The following is a 22662-nucleotide window of genomic DNA, read 5'->3' as shown; positions in this document are numbered from 1 at the left end:
ATTGATGCATAAATACATCCAACAATTTTGTACCCTGCTGTTCTGTATTTTACTGTACAGATGATGAATGTTAAAGATTGCCTCCCCTCATCTAACCCCTCTCTTTCAGCACTGCACCCCCTGGTGGCAAAGCAAAGAATCACTTTCTGCTCTTTAATGTAAAGGGGGTTTCTAACAATTGTTTCCAGGGCGGAATTCTTACAGAAATGAGGATCAGCTGAGGAGGTTTTAAAAATCTTGCGTTACACAGACAGGATGAGAGTGCTTCCAGCTGAAGCTGTTGGGAAATGCTATCAGGCCTGGAAAACATGAGCTAACAGTCATAGGATTGCAGCACCTCCCACTCTGCCTCTGTGGACTCTGTCTGCCCTCTCCTGGCCTGAACGTCTTTCATTATATCTGACATACAGTTCATGCTTATAATGTTTTACTTTACTTCGGAGCAACATATGGAACCACCCTTTAATCAGACATTTCATGACTGTCTGTGTGGTTCTGCTTTGTTTTACAGAAAGTTGTGACTGCTTTAGACAAGACTTGGCATCCGGAGCACTTCTTCTGCGCCCAGTGTGGAGCCTTTTTCGGCCCAGAAGGTACTAACTGTTTAATCATTAATAACACAACACCATGCTGTAGAAAACAGAAATGTAAAATTTATTTTGCGAACAGAGGGAGTAACTCTGCGTCTTTGCTGCCCTGTAGGTTTCCATGAGAAGGATGGGAAGGCGTTCTGCAGGAAGGACTACTTTGACATGTTCGCCCCTAAATGTGGCGGCTGTGCCCGCGCCATCCTGGAGAACTACATCTCTGCTCTCAACTCACTCTGGCACCCAGAATGCTTCGTCTGCAGGGTGAGCTCTTTGACATTTTGTACTGAATCTTGTCCATTTTCTGTCAACCCATCCTCATAATCATACCTCTTCTTCCTCCGTTCCCAGGAGTGCTTCACACCATTCATAAACGGCAGCTTCTTTGACCACGATGGACAGCCGTACTGTGAGGCGCATTACCACGAGCACCGCGGCTCCCTGTGCTCCGGCTGCCAGAAGCCCATCACCGGCCGCTGCATCACAGCCATGGGCAAAAAGTTCCACCCGGAGCACTTCGTGTGCGCTTTCTGCCTCAAGCAGCTCAACAAAGGCACCTTCAAGGAGCAGAACGACAAGCCCTACTGCCAAGGCTGCTTCGTTAAACTCTTCAGTTAGACCGAGCGTGTATAAATGTGTGTGCGCACAAGTCTACACATTTCTTTACCTGTCTGAGTGCACGTGTGGGTGTGTGTGCACTCAGCATGTTTAAGTGAGTAAAGTGATTATTGAGACTGAGGGTGTGGATTACATCATGACACTGAAGGGACGTCCCTGTGTGTCCCACCCCTCAGGCTCGGCATTTCACACTTTTGCTAAAGACATTTTTACCAGAGCCCAAAGAGATTTTTATTTCAAGTTTATTCCTGTGTGCAACAAAGAAAATACATGATTTTGCCTTGTATGTGTGTACATAAACAAGCATACAAGGGCCAAATTTAGACATGATTTGTAAATGATCGTATTTCCCCATTGCAGGGCGAGACCTTGCACCATGCGGTGGTTTCATGCATGGACCAGGGAGAGTCGACCTAAGTGTTTAATATCTAGTGTTTGGCCAATGAGTGTTGGAATAATCTATGAAAAAGATGTATTTTTCTAGCTTCGGGAAACTAATGAGGTGCCATTTTAACAAACCATGGAAATACATGAACACACATACACTGACTGGACCCATCCTTCACTCCTTTAAATAGCATATCAAACTGTGCACACTCCAACCACAGGCCTCTCGACGAGACCGTCTTAAGGTGCATTTTACAGGCGTCAAACAAAATATTATTTTTCTACTGTTTTACTATGGAAATGATCAGTTTCTGCATGCATGCATTACATTCACATTCGTGCTCTTGTTAACTATCTGACATAAGAAGTAAAATCAAACATTAATAATTGACTACAACTTTTCACCGTAGCAGCTTGGATTCACGTACATCAATAATGCTCGATTAAAATTAAATGGCTGCAATTCATGATGATAAAAGTAGGTAAATAACAATATTACACATTATGTAGAATGAATATAAATGTTGACAAACTGTGCAATTAAAAGAAGCTAAAACAGTTAATAGTCTTTGATTTAAATTTAAAGTGGAGATTTTACGGCACAGAAAATAATTTCAGTCAGAATAAATGATGCTCTTATGAGTCTAACATTTTTCCCATATTTTACTATTTCTACTGTTGTGAATTTATCACTGTATTAAATCTATTAACATGGCTGGTTCAAGATTTAAGATGTGGTTGTGCATTTGATTTAAAGCATGCTTTCTTCTCTGGACGTTTCTCAGCACTAGCTGCCAGTCGCCGTTACAATCAGAACCTAACATTTATATACCTGGATAATGCTCGACTTTGGGACAGAACTGTGTTTTGTCACTGTTTTTATGGAAATATAAATATATTTTTGAGCTGCTTGGGCTCACACTGATATGCAAAGAGCTGGCTCTAATGGCGTTTAGGCCAACAATAGTTGACCCTGTTGTCACATAAAAACACGTACCAGCTTTGATCCCAGTGTCACACTTGTAAAGAAACGCAGCCCTTATCGTCTTATCATGAGTCATGAACTCTGATCCTGATGTCTGTGATGAAATCAGAGCTTGGTTCACTGATGGAAGCTGGAGGACACAGAGCCAGGGCCAAGCTTCTAGCAAAATCTATGTAGTCACTTATTTCATCTTTATTTTACTTGCAGCTTTATTTTAACACAAGATGTGATTTTTTTTCTTCTTCAATTTGATCACTAAGTGTGCAAGAAGTGAATACACAGTATCCACACTCAGATTGTTTTTACTTTGTGAAGATGTTTGCTCTTGTGCCAAATGTGTCAATGCAATAAGGTCTTATACACTGTGGAGTTGTAAACCTTTCCTGTGATTTGACTCTTCATGTGCTGAACTCTGGGAGAGGCCTCGTCTGCTGTGGTATCACCCAAAGGTTTACACTGTTATAGACGAGCAGAGGATACCGTGATCTTGTAGCTGATTCAGATGAACAGGAAGTAGCAGGGGAAGATTAACAGTTTTGCCCCGTGTATATTTATCTGCTTACAGTATATCGCCTTATAAGTTTTGCTTCTGTCAGAGAATTCTTGAAAATAAATAAAAGCCTTTTACTGTTTATGAGATTATGTGAACTTTGCTCTGCAAGTGGAGACATTCATGTGATCTTTTACCATTTGAGTTTTCTCATGGCTCTTTGTGTGGGTGGGATGGAAGCCCATGTGGGTCCTGATTACTGATTGATGATTATAACTGCTGCAAATAAAATAAAAACTCTATTTCTGGCATTGTTTTGTCCAAAAAGTGATTGTTATTGCACTTTTAACACAGTTGTCAAAATCAGAAAGAAAAAAACACTTTGCAGGTATGAAGGCTTGTAAAGCATTTGTTGTTTTTCTCCACATTTTTACCCCATAAAATAAAAGGTATTCTTACATGACCAAAAAATAAACAAGGACAAGCAGACACATGCTCTTTATGCTTTCCTATCTTCATATCTGGAGACCCATTACATTTATTCGCTTGCTCCTTTTAATGGCTGTCTCTCAGGTTAAGAGCAGCCTATTGAGGTCAACAGTGAGGAGTAAGGCAAGGACTGAGAGATGCCCAATTTAGGCTGATACACTATTTGGCTCAATGAGTCTGTGTGATGTGAGTCTTGCATTTAATACATGGTTAAATTACTTCCAAAATCCTAATCAGACATTAATTTGATCCCTGCAGGGTCTTCACTGGTCAAAAATATTGCAACAATCTCACGCAGCAAGTTAATACACCTGACAAACACAAGCACAAGACAGCACATCCCTCTGACGAGGAGAGAGTGTGACCTGAAGTCTGTAGTCTGTGAGAGCTCTGAGCTTGTGACTGAGCTCAGAGAGGAGCGGACGGCTGTCCAGAATCTCCAAGTATTCAAGGTCCTGCAGCAGGTGGAGGCGTAAAAAATCCTTGTCTGGTACATGCTCATGGCGAAGCTTGAGACTCTTGAGCTTTGGAAAAAGTTGTGGAATTTGAGCTGTGTGAGCTCCCAGATGAGAAGGCCAAGGGTCTATGTGAAGGTGGATGAGATTTGGTACCTGCTTTGATACAGCTGCCATGTCCCCTAAGGATAATCCTGCGACACACAGTGTGAGACTGGTCACTGTGGGTAGAATTGACCTGATGTACTTCTTTACAGGAGGGCCATTGACAATGACAAGGGTGGACAGTGTGGGAAGGTCACTCAGCCATGTGTTCAGGTTCACCTGTCTTTCTGGATGTGACTGACTATAGAAAACAGCAAGACTCTTCAAGCCAGGCATCAGCTTCATTGCATCCTCTGTTAATGAATTATCCTTGCAGTCGATCAGTTCTAAACTGGACAGGACTGGGTGATGTGCTCCTGCAGGGGGACCTGGCTCGAGTTGGGATATGGAGCACTCAGCATGCATAAGTGACAGTGACAGATGCTTCAGCTTCGGCAGACAGTTAAGTATGCAGTGTATCAACAAACTTGTATCGTCGAACTTAACCACCAGATGACAGACCAGAGATGTCAGACTTGTAAACTTGGACATAAAAGAAATGAAGTCAACAGTTGAAGCACTGGGAAACAAAAAATCACAGATGCTCAGGTGAGTGAGTTGTGGAGGGGCAAACACTGAGGAAGCATCCAGCCGGGGACGACTGCGGCTGTTTCTGAGCGCCAGGCGCTTCAAATGTGGAAACTCCTTCAAGAAGTCGAGGCCCTCCTGTGAACTCCGGTCCATCACCAGCGTGGTGACATCAGGAAGGCACCTGACAAGCTTTCTCCAGGCCTTAGCTTTGCAGCTCCTCACCACAACACTGGTGACATTTCTGCGTCGAAGAGTGGCCCAGAACTGATTGTTGTATGAACCATTTTGAAACCCCAAAACTACGGACCCGTTTTTCCAAAGAGATCTGTGGTCAGCAAGTTTTTTGAAATACTTGCAGGTGGCCCTTACGCTAAACTTGTCTGCCGCCGACAGATATCCGAAAACGTGGTTCCAGACCTCCGACGGAAGCCGAAGAGCCAGCGCTGCCATCGTTTCACTCATCTGTCTGATAAGTTAGCGAGTTGGGTAACCCTGTTGTTGGCATTATTTTTTGTAATAGAAAAAAACTGAGCGTAAAAAGTGAAAGTAATCGTTGTTAGTAGCCGTGTTCGACAAAAAATCATTGATTGCCGGTATTTACCATTTGTAGATAAAAGTTGACACCACTCTTATTTTGTTAGGCGTTGGGTTGTAGCAGAATTCCTGTGATTAGCGATAGCGTAGTAACAGAAATGATTGACACATCAACTATCCAATAGCTGTGTAGGTAACGCCCATAACTCAATTCCGATTGGTCACTTATTTGTTATATAAACTTTCTCGTGCCCTTCCGTTTCCTCTTTCTTTCACGCGACCCTACTGTGCGCGGTAAGATTTTTTTCTCTGTCTTTCTTAAAACATCTTAATACATTTCCGGTGAAGTTATGGCACATTGAATTTTTAAACACATGGGGCAAATACCTACGGAACGTACTGCTATGTTTAGTTACCTGTTGAAAGGATTGCGGCGTGTCTTAATCTAGCGCGGCCTGCTAAAATATTGCTAGCTTGCTATTAGCCGGCTAACGTTAGCTGTAGACCACATGTTAGACTGTAGGATACCCTGGACTGTAGAGTACCGTGGACTGTCGTGATGTACTAAAATGTATTAATAAACAATTTTATTCCTTCATTTAGGTACTACCTTGTCTTTAAACCAGCTGTTAAGCGATCCTTGGAAGCACTGCAAAGATGCCCAGGGAAGACAGGGCCACGTGGAAGTCCAACTATTTTATGAAAATCATCGTAAGTATGACTTGTCATGTGGAACATTGGAACACAATGTAAGTTGTTATATTATCCATACTACCAGTGTACATATGTTTACCTTTACTGTCTTACTATACTTTGCCCTTGTAGCAACTCCTGGATGACTATCCAAAATGCTTCATCGTGGGGGCAGACAATGTGGGCTCCAAACAGATGCAGACCATCCGTCTGTCTCTGCGTGAGAAGGCTGTGGTGCTGATGGGTAAAAACACCATGATGCGCAAAGCCATTCGTGGCCATCTGGAGAACAACCCTGCCTTGGAGAAGTGAGTTTGTTTTTCCCTCTGCCTTTGGTACCTTGTGCAGGATAAGTTACAATGCAGCCAGTTCGGTACTGCTTTGTCGTTCCCCCTGCAAACAATAATCTGTCTCCAGCTATCCCTGTCTGTCTATGTCCCCCGACAACCAGGGACGCAAGGTCTCAGACACTTAAAAACCTGTTACATTTTATACAAATGTTGACCTATTTACGTATCTTAACAGCTGATGCTGTGATTTAACAGGCTCCTGCCCCACATCAAAGGAAATGTGGGCTTTGTCTTCACCAAGGAGGATCTGGCTGAGGTCAGGGACTTGCTGCTGGCCAACAAGGTATGTGTCCTTATCTGACTACAATATAAAAGCCTGTAATAAAACTGCTTTGGTCACTTTATTTGTGCACCCATAATACTCTTGGGAATAATTGGTAATAAAGGGACCTAGCATGTTGGTTATATGAAACACTAGTTCTCACATCCGCGTGCAGGATTAGTTACAATGCAGCTCGTGTGGTACTGCTTTGTCGTTCCCCCTGCAAACAGCAATCTGTTTCCTCGCTATGCCTGTCTGTCATCACTTGACTGCCAGGGACGTAAGGTTTCAGACACTCCATGAAAGCTAATCTTTAACTCTGGGTGACAATGTAACATATTTTAGAATTAAAATTGGCCTTTATCATACTAAACTGTAAAATTCTCCATACCTCAGGTGCCTGCAGCTGCCCGTGCTGGAGCCATCGCCCCTTGTGAAGTGACTGTGCCTGCCCAGAACACTGGTCTGGGTCCTGAGAAGACCTCTTTCTTCCAGGCTCTGGGTATCACCACCAAGATCTCCAGGGGAACCATTGAAATCTTGGTGAGTTTGTAAACAGCCGTCCTGTGATGGCTGGACACTAAGTATTTAACATGCAGGAAGCATTGCCTGTTTGATTTAAGAAGCCAGAAATTTCAAGGGCTCATTCAATGAAACCTTGAATGGTAAACCATAGTGTAAATGTTTGCACCAGTAACTAACATCATTTCTGTTCCCAGAGTGACGTCAATCTGATCAAGACTGGCGACAAGGTTGGTGCCAGCGAGGCCACACTCCTCAACATGTTGAACATCTCACCCTTCTCCTATGGGCTCATCATTCAGCAGGTGTATGACAATGGCAGTGTATACAGCCCTGAGGTGCTTGACATCACAGAGGCTTCTCTGCACGCCAGATTCCTGGAGGTGAGATATAGAAAATGGTCTCTTTAAATTCAAACTAAATTCACTTTCTGAGTAATGGTTATTGTCACATTGGTTAACTAATATAAAACTTGCTTTTTATTTAGGGTGTGAGGAACATTGCTAGCGTGTGCCTGGAGATTGGCTACCCCACTTTGGCCTCTGTCCCCCACTCCGTAATCAATGGCTACAAGAGAGTCCTGGCTGTCGCTGTGGAGACAGACTACTCCTTCCCCCTTGCAGACAAGGTATTCACATAAAACCTGCAACATGACCTTTTGGTTAACCCGTAGCCTAGATTTTTGGAGTGATGCTGCACTGTACACTACCCTGCAAAGCAACATTTTTCATTGCAAGCATACTACTCTTGGGAATAATAAGTAACACTATTAAAGGAACCTAGCTTGTTAGTAAGATGTTTTATTGTTTCCAAGGGGGGAAATTTGGATAATATCAAACACTAGTTTTCACACCCACGTGCAGGATAAGTTACAATGCAGCTTGTGTGGTACTGCTTTGTCGTTCCCCCTGCAAACAGTAATCTGTTTCCTCGCTATGCCTGTCTGTCATCACTTGACTGCCAGGGACGTAAGGTTTCAGACACTCCTCCTTGTAGAAAAATGTAAAGATTTCTAGTACTACCAGGATGCGTTAATCTGTATGAGATTTTATTTTATATGAATACACTTGTTAACGGAAAATTTTATGTATTCTCCTCGCAGGTCAAGGCCTACCTGGCTGATCCAACTGCATTCGCTGCTGTTGCGGCCCCTGCAGCAGCTGCAGAGACTGCTGCTGCTCCTGCTGCTGCTGCTAAGGAGGAGGCTAAGGAGGAGTCTGAGGAATCAGATGACGACATGGGCTTCGGTCTGTTTGACTAAAATACATACAGCGAACAGAACCAGATAAGAGTCAAATAAGACCATGATTCAATAAAAGATCTCATTACCCTTATTTGTTGTGTGAATTTTCTTTGTGGTAATTGGCTCAGATGGTTAAACTGCAATTGCATGATGTGCTCCGATGGTCAACTGATTATTGGGTATTTCCTGTAAAAATGGCAAATACTGGTGTATTTGATTTCTATGGCATTTACCTGGAGCATTGAACATTTCTCAGTTATTTGGTATTAAATACTTGTAAAGCTGTGTTTAGAATTCTAACTGTAAACTAACTCTAAAAAGGCTATCAGTGCTGAATCGAAGATTATACTGCAAGACGTCAGCACTCGCAATAAGGTATAACTTCGTGAAATCAGCATCTGAAAGATTCCAACGCGTTTCGGCCAAAAGGTTAGCTTCCCTTCCAAACTGTAACCATGTACCGGAAATTACATTTGGTATTACGTCATTGTAAAATATGCTGGGACAAAGGACTTCCGGATTGGGTGTGTCGGCTTTCAAAATAAGAAACCAGAGGGAAAGGGTCTTTAGCTTAGAGATATAATTTAACTAAATATAATTTGTATTAAACCAGTAACAGTGGCTAATGGAAAAAACAATATTTCCGGTTCACATTTAAATGGCAGTCAAAGTCTTTCGCTATCCACCCTGTATATTGTCAGCCTCTTAAAGGGTTGCTTTGACTGGCTTTTTTTTATGATCTCCACTATGGAATATGAATAAGCAGTGTATTAATAGATTACGTATTACTCTTGGAGCAGTTTGAAATGTTATTTGTCAGTATTTTTCAAATACCTCGGTTTGAAAGACTGTCAACTCTGTTAACTGTAAACGATATAAAATCTATTTGTTTGTCCATTTTATTGTTTGTCATTTGGACCATTTGTTGACTGTGTGAGCTACTGGATACCCAAATTTCCCCAAGCGCACGAATAAAGTATCGATCTACATTTGGAATTATACTGCATCCTTAAACCATGCGCAGCTTCACAACTGAAACCTTATCACTTCATAATAATCAGTTACTTCTAGGGGTTTATAATTGTTCTTTCCTCAATAATACCAATATTTTAAATATGCTTTTATTTTGAAAATAATAGTCCGGAAGTCACACCGGGCTGGAGGAGCATAGATGCGTAGCAGCTACAGGGCAAACGTCCACTATGGCTGAGGTAAGATTTGTTTTGTGGGTTTTTCGTTGTTTAAGGTTGACGTGTAATAGGATACCTGATTTTGTAACGTGTTGTCTTTGATCTATTGATGTGTGGTGATTATAAAGCTGATCAATATTTCAACACTCCATACTACATCGGCATCGACGGGTTAGCAAACATAAGCTAACGCTATCGTATAATTATCTGGCTAATGTTACCTCATATCATCATCAGTATTTCATGATTATAACATATTGAAAATGTATGTAGGCAACAACAGTGTCAACGTAACAACGGCGGTAATTGTCGTCACGTTTATATGATAAAAACAGAAATTAAATGTGGTCGATGGCGGAGGGCACCGCAACAGGAAACACTATCCGATGGAGGAATAAACATCGACCCTTCACCTGGAATAATACGCTATGTAGATATTTAGACATTGACAATAGTATTTGCGTGAGCGCTCGTCTAGTTAGCTATACAGTTGGTGCAACTGCACTAACCTTTCAGGCGGATATTCTTTACAAAATGCCTAAATGTGAGATTTTATGTCCAGACCCACAGCTTACAGGACCTCCAGCAGCCTGCTGTCTCCTCCAAAGTGTTTGTCCAGAGAGACTACAGCTCAGGAACCATCTGCAAGTTCCAGACAAAGTTTCCCTCTGAACTGGAGTCAAGGGTATTTACGAGTTTTACATGGCAGTTTTATTTGTTGACTGTTAAAAGCTGGTGTATGAAGTCTAAACTTTGGTGTTTTTTCAGCTTGATAAGCAGCAGTTTGAGGAGACCATCCAGACTCTAAACAACTTGTACGCAGAGGCAGAGAAACTAGGGGGGAAGTCTTATTTGGAGGGCTGCCTTGCTTGTCTTACTGCTTATACAATCTTCCTCTGCATGGAGACACACTATGAAAAGGTAAAATTGCTTCAATATTGTGTCTATGATGTGTTTGATAGGTCTACATATCATTTATATCTTAATTGTGTGTTTCATTGCCCATCTCTGTGTGCAGGTGTTAAAGAAGATCGCCCGGTACATCAAGGACCAAAATGAAAAGATATACGCTCCCAGGGGCTTGCTGTTGACTGACCCCATCGAGAGAGGCCTGAGAGTTGTATCCTTCACCTGGCTAATGTCATATTAATTTAATTATTCCCTGGGCTAGATACAAGACAACAATACAATATGCAACACATGTTGTCTTTTTGTTTTTCAACATTGCAGCCCATTCCCTTATCTACGTTGTGACACAATAAGGCTGATCCTCTAATAGTTGTTAGCTTTTTGATTGTCTGTTTTTTAAGTGGGTATTGTGATGTTTTATCTCAGAATTAGCAATAGTAAGGATTTAAGCCTTTAGGTTCACAGCTTTGACTTAAGGACTGTAAACAATGGGATAGAAAAGGGTGACGTTGTGTCTGCTTAAAATAGTACACTGTGGTTGACTGTGCAAGTAAATTTGAATGTAGCATTGTGTATTTCTCTTAACTTGCTATCTCATAGGTTGAAATTACCATCTTTGAAGACAGAAGTATTGGCTCCGGTAGATAAAGAAATTTGCGGTATGTAGTCCCTTTGATGTAAAGCCAGGTCCACTAGAGGTCATGGGAGCTCAACATTTTTGTTATTAAATCAAGAAATCAAAATTTTTTGGGGGGATTTTCCACACATCAGACATGAAGCAGTTTTTTTTGTGAGGAGTTTCTTCTCAGTCACAGAAATAATTAATACTGAAATCTCTAGATGACCCGTATAAGCAAACCAGACCATCATCAGCTAGAAAATTGACTTTCTTTGTAGTTGTTTTAAAGGAAAAACACACAGAAACTTCTATTATCTGCACCCATGCTAATGCTGTTTTTCTTTCTAACTCTCTTTATAGGCTCATGGCTCTGACTCTACATCTGTGTGGCAGCACATACTCAGACATCTGCTTCACCTGAATGATGTATATAATTTTGATCTGATCCTTTTCTCTGTTATTTATAAATACTCTAATGTCTGCCTTTCCTTTGTAAAAGTGTCTACATATCTTTTTATACATGCAGTGATGTATAAATGATGTACTCATTTATCATAACCGGTCTTCATGCATAGTGCCATTGTGTTAAATGCTTCTTTCTGACCATGGTAAATATAAGTGATTTGACTAGTTTATTGTTTTGCAAGTAATATAAAGTTAATCTGTAGTTGCCAAGAATTGTTAGTGAAATATATTGGGATGGAGTTGTTGGCACTGTCTGTAAACGGTAATTATGTTCTGGGCAGTGCTCCACAGTATTAACATGCAGGTTGTAGCCTTTGTTGAGGCAAATGTTTTCTTATCCTTGAATGAATGTGACCGTTTTTGGGGGTATATCATGTGAAATACACATAATATAGGTTCTGAACTGGAGTTTATGCAACTTCAAAGATGGAGCATGTTTATTTTAATCGCAAGAAAAAACACAAGTCTGCACTAGATCTCACAAATCATAAGAAAGCCCTGTTATGTTTCTCATAAGAATCACTATCTATATTGCGAATGTTACCCCCAATTTCATTGTCACCAAACACCACAGAAACCTTAAACACTCTCAACTCCACTGATGAATGCGATAGTGGCTGGTTGATACCAATTGTCTACTTTTCTTACAAATGTTTTTCTGTTTTATCTAAATAAATTTCCCTTTTTTTCTGCAATCTGTATGGCTTCTTGTGCTTAATCTTTATTTAAAGATTGTGTTTGACTAATTATCAAATGTTAATCACAGTTAAACCAGAATGCCGCAGCCAGGATTTTAACCAACACAAAGAAAAGAGACCACGTAACCCTCTGTTCTCGTCTCTGCACTGGCTACATGTGTCTTATAGAATTGATTTTACTAAAGTAGTAATTTAGCAGAGAGCAAAGTACTTTTACTCATCTACAAGGTCTTACACAATTTAGTACCTACATATATCAACGATTGCCTCTCATTTTACATCCTGACCTGTACTCTCAGATTTTCCACTGCCAAGAATTCTGGTGAGGCGGCTTTTAGTTTTATGGCCTTAAATTGTGGAATAGCCTCCCCCTGGATCTTAGGACAGCAAACTCCATCTGAATTTTTAAAAAGAAATTAAAGACCTGTCTTTTTAATCTGGCTTTTAATTAGGGTCCACTTTACTATATCTTTGATAATACGTTATTGTTTGTTTTTTTCAAGTTGATTTTATCTTTTTTTTTTTTTTGCTTTTTTGGTTTTCTATTGTTATTCTTATTTTCATGTATTAATATTTTTGTTTTTAATTGTTGATGTGTGATTCTGATACTGTTTTGTTCAGCACTTTGGGTTGCATCTTTGCATGAAATGTGCTATACAAATAAAGTTATAAGGTGTTAAAATGATTATGCTGTTGTAATTTGTGTAGACAATGTGTCCCAAAACAGGTATTTAGTTTGAATTTAAAAAAATACCACACACAAACAAGCACTACATTTATTTATGCAGACTAGTTTGTGCTCTGCCTAATTTGTAGGAACTTCGCTTTTATTTTGAAGAAATCAGACCGGATATCTCGCCGCATAACACATAACACCTGGCTGCTTCCGGAAGCTAAATAATAACAGCTAGCTTGCTCCGTTCGCATTCAATCAGTTCTGCCGGTGACTGTGATAGCAGCAGTTACCTGCGCCACCATGGGCACAACAACTTACTGAAATAACCCCTAGGAGTATACTTTAAAATAACGGTAAGCCCACGCGCCTTAAAACACGTTGTGGCTAACGTTTGTTGACTGACGGCTACCTTGTGTACGTTAACGTTAACCAACCTCGACTAGCTCTGTTTTGAGTGGGTAATGTGAGGGGTTATGTTAATTCAGCGGAATAACCTAATAATATAACCATAATGACCAGCTCTCCTTCTGTTCTAATGTTACTTTTTGTTAACGGACTCAGTTTATCTAAGTTGCGCAACCTTTCGGACCAAGGTTGCTTTTTAGCCGGTCAGAGTTAATTTGCATTTGGCTAATAATGGATTGATTGATTTATCCGTTACAGCAAAGTGAGTAAAAAGCGAAGTTAACTTTGTCCTAACATTGTCTACAACAGGACCCGTCCTCTGTCCACCCTGGCGTTTCCTGGTTTCAATGGCATTTAACAGTTATTCCACAAAGGATGAGTGCCAGTTCGTTCACAATGTCAAAGATGAGCTTGAAACATACCAAGAGAGGAGAAACCGCAGGAGGTAAGATGACGACCTTTCAGAAAATATAGTGTTATTAGAAAGTTCAACTTTTGTACAATATAGCCTTCTTTCATTCGGTATTTACTGGGGTGCACGATATTGCATTTTTTGATGATTTGCCGATATTTTACAACCCTTTTTGGCAATTGCAGATTTCCATACCGATATATTAGGCATATGTTTTTTTTCCACCTAATGGCACAGAACATCAAGTCTCCCCTGTAGTGGAATTGATTTCATGCCTACTCTTATTGTAGTGGCCGACTGGCAGATGCTTAAATAACATAATACAGTGCTTTTTAAAATGTACACTTTCACTGGGCAATATAAGACGACTACTTAAACATAGGTTATGTACAAAATGCCATATTTATTTGTATGTATAATTTACTTTCAAATAAAACTGTAATTTTCATACAACTTAGACAGGCTTGGATGATGAGATGTGGCCCCCCCTCTCATGGCAGATGCTGAGCAACCATTACAAATAGCAACCTTGCTGTCCGTTTTGGAAACTCAGAACAACTGCCACATCACAGACATCTTGCACCCTTCTTCACGCTTGCCGGAAGTGGTGTGGTACACGCAGTGTGCGCACACACTCGCGCTGCTTTAATGTTGCAGTATTACGTCAAGCTTTTTTACCTAACAATCGAGTATTTAGGCGTAATTAAAGCCTTGTTTCATCGGCAGAAGACATAATCTGCAGATACGGACAACATGCAGATAATATTATGCAATATCATCACCAGCAACAAGAGAAGAACACCAAACCCTTTTTTAACTAGCATTTGTATCCTACAAAAGCTGCCTCAGTAACACTCACTTTTGTCAGATTTCATCAGTAGAGATCCAAAGACTGTCATGATATCCTACAAGTTGATAAAAGACCTCCAAGTACTTTGCACTATGTAATAAAATGAATAACAAAGGGATTTGAAAGTTGAATTTTTTTTTATTTTGGATGATTTTAAACTGTTAGCCTTGGACCTATTGAGAGAGATTTCTGTGATTGTTTTTTAAGCGGCTTGCATGTCTCTTATGTAGGTAGAGTGAGATGATGCACAACAAATATAAAGTCTGAGACCACTTGTCAAGATACATTTATATTTTGCATTTGCTTTCAAATGCAAGACCTTTTTTCATAACAAAAAAATGTAATTGGTCATAAATACAATGGTCATTGAGCCTATGGCCAACCGATGAAGGCTTCTGCATTTGCAGTATATAGCTTATTAAGGACTAGGTGTCTGTGGCGACATTCGTGGAAAAAATCACAAGTGGCGCCCAGTTAGTGGTTGGTCTGCCAGAGAGGGTAGGCGGAGCTAAGCGGCTGCACATCCGGTGTCTGTAAGCCTTGCAAGGAAACGGTAATCTACTGTGGCTGAACAATCAAAGAAAAGATCTATGACTACAGATACAACCTCAAAAATAAGTGAAAATCCAAAGAGAGAGGAACAAATTCGGCGCTCAGATTAAGTAAAACAATCTGCAAACGAAAGCGAGGAAAATCAAGAGTTAGATCCATGACAAAGTGAGCCAGTCATAGGCGTCTGGTTAAATTGGGAAGTGTGATCCTGCACTTACAGATTATCAACAGTGTGTGGCGCTGTAGAACAAAACTAAAGTCTTATTATTCACTTTTTCTTTAATGACAGCTTGCAATTGTTCTGGCATTCTCTCCACAAGTAATTGCAAAACCCGATGACCCATGTTATCCCAACATGATTTGTCAACATTTCAAAGAGAATCTTGTCACAAAGTTAATGGCATCCACTCCTTGGTCTTCATTTGACTTCAGTTAGCTCATGTAAAGCCTTTTTTTTATCCTGTTGCCCGATGAGTCTTTCTCCAAAAAGATGCAAAACAGAGGGTGAAGCATGTCTCTGAGTAATCTTATTTCTCCTTGGTCAGAGTTGAGTCAATTTGCCCCAGACCCACCATGTGTCACTGTTGCTTTGTACATTGCTGTCTGCCAATAGTCTCCTTACATACACCAGGCTGTGGCTGCCATGAAACTCCTGAAACCAGGATTTTAGGATGACTGACAAATAGTCCTATTTCCTGATAAATCTGTGTCAAGCTTTAAAAGGGCTTTAAAACATGCTCCTCGTTCTCTGAGACCGTTACAAGACAGCCATCTTTTGACAGTACTTTGCTGATTGGAATCCTGCTTTCTCTCTTAAGCAAATTCTGAATGTGTTATAAAAATGTTCTATTTCTCAGAGTTAAACTAGATTTAATGATCTTGATGTGGTCACTTAAGTGATCTTGCTTTGAATACAACTGACCAAGTTCCTGCAAAGCCTTTTTGAGTTGCATTTCCCTCTTAGAAACCTTTATTGTAGCCATGATTTGATGCTGAGAATTCTCCTCTTTGCTTAGAGTAACACTTTGACTTTGGGCATTTACTAAGTTCTCATGCCTTGTTTTTTGTTAATCACATACTACTTTGCAATAGTGCTGTCAAAATTGGCCCAAAACGAGGTTTGATTATTCCCACATAGGTTTGCCCAATATGTCCACAAGAGGACATACCAATACAATGGCCGTGGTTTTGCAGATTTTTTTTCCACAACAAATATTAATTTTTATATCCGAATATCCATTTTTTTTTTACAAGTCTGTTATATATTTGAATTTAGAATATTCGTTGACAGCCCTACATTACAATGAACTGCTGGAGACTTGAGGAACAGCCTTTGAGTAACAGATAAACACTGGCTGCAAGTTGAGTTTCTTAAATGAACCTCTGATGTGTAAATCAAAACCACCTGAGTGGCATCAGAGCTTCACTGGAAGGGACACAACTTAAGGAAACCTGAACTGCCACTGTAAGTTGGTTGATGCTACAAATGTATTTACTGCACATCTGAAAATAGTTTACACTCCATAATATTTCCTCTTTATTTTACACGTCCTAATGTCTTGTGTTTTTTCATGTTTCAGAATCGTATTTCCAGGTCTATGGGAAAACAATGGACTTAGACTTTTAGACTGCATGGTGCATTGAAATCAAAGTCCACGGCAGGCTTATATAGTGAAAAATGAAGTTGCTTTAATATTGTTAAAAGACAATATGCACTTGCTTTATTTCACCGCTGCCACGCTGTCTGTGTCCGTCTGCCCAGGGTACTCCTGTTCCCCCCTCTACCCAGCAGACTGCGTTACCTGATCCACAGGACCACCGAGGACCTGCCTGAGCTGGCCACCTTCTCTGTGGGGGAGAGCTGGTGCCGCAGAGTTGTGGTCTGCTATTCTGAGCTCAGGTAACATACTTAATGTTATGAGATTTTAAAGCTGAAAACACGTTCTGTTCAGTGGGATTGACATACATACTAAAATTCAATTTATCAGCTGTGTTTAAACAGGTTTATGTGATGAGATTGAAAGAAGCAGATTGTTTCTTTAGTGCAGGATATACTTATTGATAACTTAAATTTTAAATTTTTGTTGATTACTTTTAATGGGTGCTCCTGTGTAAAGATGCTGATATTTGTCCGTAGGTGTGAGGTGGAGGAAGACAGTGACTTGGAGAGCAACAACTGCTCATGTGAGATGGAAAGTGATGTCAAGCCTAAACGGTCAATCCCAGCGCGAAGCCGAGGACCTAAGAGGCCAGACAAGCCACTATTCATGCCAAGAGCGGTTCGCCAGAGACTGTTACAAAACTCACAGGCACCCTCAGGAGACCAAGAGTTACCCAGCCCAGCTTCAAGTAGCTATAACTGCATCAGCAGTTCTTCTGACTCTTGTTCCTGTCCTGAAACTACAGAAAACACAGAATCCTCATCCTCATCCTCCAGACAGGAAACTTCCCCCGGTGCAGTGGGCAGTGTCCTCAACCATGCTGCTGACAGTTCAGAGCTCTGTCCTCAGGTGCTGACGCCGCATGAAGCTGATCCTCTAGTCTGGGAACAATCTGTGTCCTGCTTCGCTAACATGAGCCTGGAGGATGAGAAGGACACAGAGGATCTTGAAAGCTTGGTATGGCCCTTTGGCTACAGATAATCGCACAGTGCCTTTTTTGATCAACCTTCATGTAACTTTGACCTCTTCCGTTTTGGGGACAAATTGCCTCCTGAAAATGTAACCAGTTATTTTGTGTTTGTCTTATCAGATCAAGGTGCATCTTAAAGAGGCAGTACCTTTCTCCATTGAGCACACTCACCAGGACTACTCCATGTACGAAAACGTGTTTTTAAACTCAGATGAGTTTCGTCATGTGATCGAGATCTATAACTTCCCACCCATGTTCAAAACAGAGGATCTCCTGGATGCTTTCGCAGAGTACAGGTACGAGCACGGAGGTTAGATTTAAACCTCTTCAGACGTCTCTCTTTGAGTAAAGGAGTCCTTCTGTATTAACTCACTAAATTTTAATGATACTTCAAGCAAGAACATTCCTGTATGTCCCATCTTAAAGGCCTAAGACAATTTATCAAGTTACCATGCTCCTAAATGACTCTCCTGTCTGTCACAGTGATGGTGGAATGAAGATCAAGTGGATCGACAACACGCACGCCCTGGGCGTTTTCTCCAGTGAGTCGGCAGGTAAGAGTTCTCATACACTGCTGTGGATGAGTTTAAACTATTAATAAAAATGTGCTTAAATGTAGCAATGTTTTCTGCAGCACTTGATGCCCTCTCCATCTGCCATCCGCTGCTGAAGGCAAGATCACTGGCTGAAGGGAGTAAAAAAGCCAAAGGCAAGGCCTTTAGACACGCAGGTAGGTCATTCACTCAACTTATTTGAGCCTTTTAAAATAATGTGTTTAGCGTGGTCAAGTAGATTTATCTTAAGCAGTAATATCCTTTTTATGTTAATATCTCTATGTATGGCTGATGTGGATTATAAAGTTGTTTCTGTGCCGTCTTCCAGAGTTTATCCAGCCAGTGAAGGTCCGTCCTCGGACAGACTGTGCTGTTGCCCAGCGGATGGTGACCAGAGCCTTGGGGCTGCAGGGACGAGGCAGAGGGCAGAGATACTAAAGGGACACACTAACGCTGCTGGCTACTGCAGGTGAACAGACGTACAGAAGTTACAAATGAAGTTTTAGGCTATTTAAGTCCACACAGTTAGCACTGGAGAGTTTTAGGAAATGAATTGCTTTTTTGCCACTGTGATGGATTTTCTTGTTGCAGAAAGGGTAAATCAGCCATTCATAGTTTTTCGCTGTGGACCAACTATAACTTTTTATTAGAGATAGACCGATATGGTTTTTTCAGGGCCGATACTGATTATTAGTAGTCAAGGAGGCCGATAACCAATATTTAGAGCCGATATTCATTTGCAGTAAAAGTGAAAATATTGACGTCAAAATTTTGAATAATACAAACTCCAACACTTCCCAGGGTCAGCAGCATGTCTTATAAAGTTAACTGAAAATGTAAATAAATAAATAACTTCCTGAAGTTTTAATAAGTAAATGTGCGTGAGCCGTGTGTGTGAGCACTCTGCACTCTTATTGGCGTCGGATAAAAAAAAAAAAAAAAAAAAAAAGGCCGTTGCTGGTATGCGTCAAAATGCCGAATATCGGCGCCGATAATCGGTCGATCGCTACTTTTTATTGCTATTTGCTGGTGATCTGAGCCCACAGATGGCATGTGTAAAACCATACACATAGTGTAGAATAGAATATACAGTGCTGTTATGTAAGAAAGGCAAAACACAAGTTGGGATCTGCTTTGACCATTTTTTATTTCAAAAAAATGTAATGCTTTTCAACATTCACCCATGCATACAAAATAATAACAGTCTGGCAGCAAGCAACAAGTACCCTTTTAAAATGAAGGATCCTTGAATTTGCTACATTATAAAAAACTAATTTACAAAACAATGAGGAGGCATTTTCACATACATTTGTGGCTTTTACAGTACATCCACAATGTTATCATGGTCCCTGATGGTAATAATGTAACACAACTTAGACACTGAGAGAGAAGCTGAGGAGATGCACATAGCATGAAGATAAAACCGCGTCTGCTGAAGAAACCAACAAGGAAAAATTAATAAATAAAAGATGAAGCTCATGTATGTGAAATGCAAAACCCTTAGAGAAGTAAAAGTACTTTTCCACTCAGCTTCATTTTGACAATTTATGACTGAAAATCCTGACGAGGAAACAAATTCAACCAAATGTTGTCATAGATAAATCCTCTGTTTCACCACTGGAGGGGCTCTGACACACACTGTAAATATAATGTAGAGTTTGTAGTTAAAGCCTTTAACAATACAATTATCTAACCGATTTTTTTGGGAAAAACTTTCAGTGCAAAATTGAGTTGTAGCACCAGATTTAGCAGTAGACCGTCTTCATACATCCCAAGCAAACTCGACATTAGTGTGAGGGTTTATCTAATGTGTTTTTGCTTTGGGGGCTTTTCCCAAACTCTTAAAACTTAAGCTGAGACGAAAACTGTTGGCACACTTAATTTAATAAGTTATGTTGCTGCTACCTGCCCTGAAATCTCTACTAATAAGCACCAGATTAAAACCTTCATTTCACAACAAAGGCACTAAGACATTAAGAGATAAGAACACTTGTGCAGCTGAATGTGGTTATTCGATTTAGTAAGCAAGCAGTTTGTTCTCCCATTGAGTCATTGTCCTTTGTACCAGTCAAGCCTTGAGCCCAACAACAATCGAGCACTCCTCCTCTAGTGGTTGTCAAATATTAATATTCACTCCTCTAATTTCCGTCCGTCTGCGTAGTCCGTTTTTGGTCTACCTCTGTGAAAGCTGGTTGGTAAGCAATCCAGGGAACGAGTCCTCTGTGTCTGAACCCAATGAGCCACCTGTGAAGTACGACAGGGAAAAGAAGGTCAAGAGCAGTACTTTGTAATGTAATACAAATCAAATGGAGAAGCTGGTTCTCAGCCAGAAGTCAAGCCAACCTTTTTGTTTAAAAAAAAGTATTACATTTTGTAGCGTGTTTTGATATTTTACCCTTTTAAATTATAATCTCACAGGTTTTGTATTTTTTTTTACAGAGGGATCCAGCAGAGATCTGCCTCCGTTCACTGGTCCTCTGAAGCTCCACTTCTGCCACAAACAGCTAGCTAATTATAACAGACGTGCAGCGCTTTTGCCTGCTGCACTGATCCGTACATCAGGTTTGCATGGTGATGGAGGAGTCTAAAAAGGTGACTGACACACATGAGCAACGTCTACCCTGCTGGAGTGTCCCTGAATCACCAGAACTCTGAATCACAGCAGCCTCAAAGTTGCCGTATTGTCGCTAAAACTGACTCCATGGATAACAGTTATTGTAGTGGTTCCTGTTGTTCACCATTATTATAAAACATCATGATGCACCAGTGTTACAGAAATAAAGTATGAATGAGTATGATGCAAACAGTGACTTTAAACAGGAAGGGCAGTGGAGGATATTGCTCTGATATGATTGCATGTTGCCTGAAACTAAAGGGTGTTTCAAGGTTGTTCCAGGCAGGGAGGTTTTTGGAACAGGTGATGCATGGTAGGTTGCATAAATCTATGTAAGCAAATTACTTTTTTGGTTAAAGGACCAGTGTGTAAGATTTATGTGATTCTATTGGCAGAAATGGATTATGATACTGTTTTTTTTTTCATTGATGTCAATTGAAAATAAGTGTTTTTTTTAACAGTCAATCATAAGTTGACAAAACACAGCCTGGCTCTAGAGAGGGCCTCTTTTTCAGTGACTTCAGCAGTCTCTGGTAGGGATAGACCAATTATCGGCCGGGCCGATTATTGGCGCCGATATTCAGCATTTTGACGCATATCGGCATCGGCCATTTTTTTTTTTATCCGACGGCCGATAAGAGATCAATTTAAAACTGGGTTATTTTGGCTCTGATGCATATGCTTAAAGGCATTTAAACAAAGTTAAGTGTTGGAGTTTGTATTATTCAAAATTTTGACGCCAATATTTTCACTTTTACTGCAAACGAATATCGGCTTCAAATATCGGTTATCGGCCTCCTTGACTACTAATAATCGGTATCGGCCCTGAAAAAACCATATCGGTCTATCTCTAGTCTCTGGTATTCTCCTACATACTTGATGGTTAGTTGTTACCAGTTGGTTGCAATCTGCAATCTCACCTCTAGATGTCACTGAATCCTACAAACTGGTCCTAAGTGTCGAATTCCTCCACTGATTAATTCTCAGGATTTGGTGAAAGACGTCTATTTCATGTGTGCTGTAGTCACAACCTGATACATATCAGGGCACAACAAATGTAATGTAGTTATATCAACAGAACCTGATATGTTGACCTGTTAGAAGGATTAAAGTAAATCTAGTTTTGAAAAGCCAGAATTTCTATTGAGGTACATGTCAAGGCAGTGTCATGGTGGAGTCTTTTCTAACGTTCGAGTTCAGTTTAAAAGTTTTTATTTTTTGTAAACAAATTCTAAAATGTTAATCTTGTGTTAATTTTAATAATAACTAAACTTAAGATTAGTGCTTTAAAGTGTTTCTTCCTAACTCAACTTGTGCTTTGGAAAGTTCTGTATCTTTTAATGTCTCTTTGTCACTGACATAACACTACTCTCACCTGTGTAAAGGGAGTGTCCTAAATGCTCTACAGAGAGAATTGTATAAGTGTGTATTCAGTGAAAGAAGATGTTGAGTATTTTATTTTTTGTTAAACTGAAATGGGATTTTTTTTCCTGAAATGTTCTTTAGTGTGCCTGATGTGAGAGTGACAGAGCTGTGTCACATGGGTTAGCTGTCAGATGAAACTGCATCCATTGAGGAATTTCAGGGAAAAGAAGACTTGATTGTAGCATTTAACTTGGCACACGACTATAAATGTTTAAAACTTTTATAAATGTTGTTTCAGCGTTGTAAAAGTTAAACAGTGCCGCCAATAAAGTGACGATGGGAAGGACAGGACACACTTCCTGTTTTGTTGACTCTACTGTTCTCTACATGTTGGATTTAAAATGAAACTGTGTTAGTTGGTAAAAGTTATGA

The 22662-nt window shown here is 40.3% G+C and overlaps 5 protein-coding genes across 6 annotated transcripts in view; 4 read left to right on the top strand and 1 right to left on the bottom strand.

Moving 5' to 3' along the window:
* The window catches only part of LOC138605551 (paxillin-like), a 29449-nt gene extending 26071 nt beyond the window's left edge, over positions 1 to 3378 (top strand). For both annotated transcript variants that reach the window (XM_069677888.1, XM_069677889.1), the window contains 3 exons: positions 512 to 593; positions 703 to 851; positions 939 to 3378. In XM_069677888.1, the coding sequence (XP_069533989.1) occupies positions 512 to 593; positions 703 to 851; positions 939 to 1205 (498 nt within the window). In that variant the 3' untranslated portion in view covers positions 1206 to 3378. The remainder of the gene's footprint in view (positions 1 to 511; positions 594 to 702; positions 852 to 938) is intronic.
* Positions 3379 to 5478: 2100 nt separating this feature from the next.
* Positions 5479 to 8381, top strand: rplp0 (ribosomal protein, large, P0). Its single transcript, XM_069678551.1, has 8 exons — positions 5479 to 5514; positions 5824 to 5931; positions 6046 to 6221; positions 6459 to 6546; positions 6922 to 7068; positions 7245 to 7430; positions 7535 to 7675; positions 8150 to 8381. The coding sequence occupies exons 2-8, from the start codon at positions 5878 to 5880 to the stop codon at positions 8306 to 8308; spliced, it is 951 nt and encodes a 316-aa protein (XP_069534652.1). The 5' UTR covers positions 5479 to 5514; positions 5824 to 5877; the 3' UTR covers positions 8309 to 8381.
* Positions 8382 to 9442: 1061 nt separating this feature from the next.
* On the top strand, positions 9443 to 12168 carry golga7 (golgin A7). Its single transcript, XM_069678045.1, has 6 exons — positions 9443 to 9501; positions 10043 to 10165; positions 10249 to 10401; positions 10499 to 10600; positions 10990 to 11048; positions 11369 to 12168. The coding sequence occupies exons 1-5, from the start codon at positions 9493 to 9495 to the stop codon at positions 11035 to 11037; spliced, it is 435 nt and encodes a 144-aa protein (XP_069534146.1). The 5' UTR covers positions 9443 to 9492; the 3' UTR covers positions 11038 to 11048; positions 11369 to 12168.
* Positions 12169 to 13063: 895 nt separating this feature from the next.
* On the top strand, positions 13064 to 22578 carry r3hcc1 (R3H domain and coiled-coil containing 1). The gene is made up of 9 exons (XM_069679060.1): positions 13064 to 13200; positions 13562 to 13697; positions 16829 to 16966; positions 17204 to 17684; positions 17818 to 17993; positions 18181 to 18251; positions 18332 to 18427; positions 18580 to 18720; positions 20691 to 22578. Exons 2-8 carry the CDS (start codon positions 13600 to 13602, stop codon positions 18687 to 18689), a joined length of 1170 nt encoding a protein of 389 aa, XP_069535161.1. The 5' UTR covers positions 13064 to 13200; positions 13562 to 13599; the 3' UTR covers positions 18690 to 18720; positions 20691 to 22578.
* The window catches only part of loxl2a (lysyl oxidase-like 2a), a 30012-nt gene continuing 26735 nt past the window's right edge, over positions 19386 to 22662 (bottom strand). The window contains exon 14 of the mRNA XM_069679059.1: positions 19386 to 20495. Within this exon, the coding sequence (XP_069535160.1) occupies positions 20425 to 20495 (71 nt within the window). The 3' untranslated portion in view covers positions 19386 to 20424. The remainder of the gene's footprint in view (positions 20496 to 22662) is intronic.

This window comes from Semicossyphus pulcher, unplaced genomic scaffold, assembly GCF_022749685.1.
Source record: "Semicossyphus pulcher isolate SPU_LCO1_2020_fin unplaced genomic scaffold, fSemPul1.0.p SCAF_3, whole genome shotgun sequence".
NCBI lineage: Eukaryota > Metazoa > Chordata > Actinopteri > Labriformes > Labridae > Semicossyphus > Semicossyphus pulcher.
The sequence above is the reverse complement of the archived record's forward strand: the minus strand, read 5'-3'. Positions and strand labels throughout refer to the sequence as shown.

Excerpts from the sequence above, each read along its gene's own strand:
- rplp0 (XM_069678551.1), top strand. The coding sequence starts at position 5,878 with ATGCCCAGGGAAGACAGGGCCACGTGGAAGTCCAACTATTTTATGAAA. Across the intron at positions 6,222-6,458 it reads AACAACCCTGCCTTGGAGAA|GCTCCTGCCCCACATCAAAG; the intron begins GTGAGTTTGTTT and ends GTGATTTAACAG. Across the intron at positions 6,547-6,921 it reads ACTTGCTGCTGGCCAACAAG|GTGCCTGCAGCTGCCCGTGC; the intron begins GTATGTGTCCTT and ends TCCATACCTCAG.
- golga7 (XM_069678045.1), top strand. Across the intron at positions 10,166-10,248 it reads CCTCTGAACTGGAGTCAAGG|CTTGATAAGCAGCAGTTTGA; the intron begins GTATTTACGAGT and ends GTGTTTTTTCAG. Across the intron at positions 10,402-10,498 it reads TGGAGACACACTATGAAAAG|GTGTTAAAGAAGATCGCCCG; the intron begins GTAAAATTGCTT and ends CTCTGTGTGCAG.
- r3hcc1 (XM_069679060.1), top strand. The coding sequence starts at position 13,600 with ATGGCATTTAACAGTTATTCCACAAAGGATGAGTGCCAGTTCGTTCAC. Across the intron at positions 17,994-18,180 it reads GATGCTTTCGCAGAGTACAG|TGATGGTGGAATGAAGATCA; the intron begins GTACGAGCACGG and ends TGTCTGTCACAG. Across the intron at positions 18,428-18,579 it reads CAAGGCCTTTAGACACGCAG|AGTTTATCCAGCCAGTGAAG; the intron begins GTAGGTCATTCA and ends GCCGTCTTCCAG.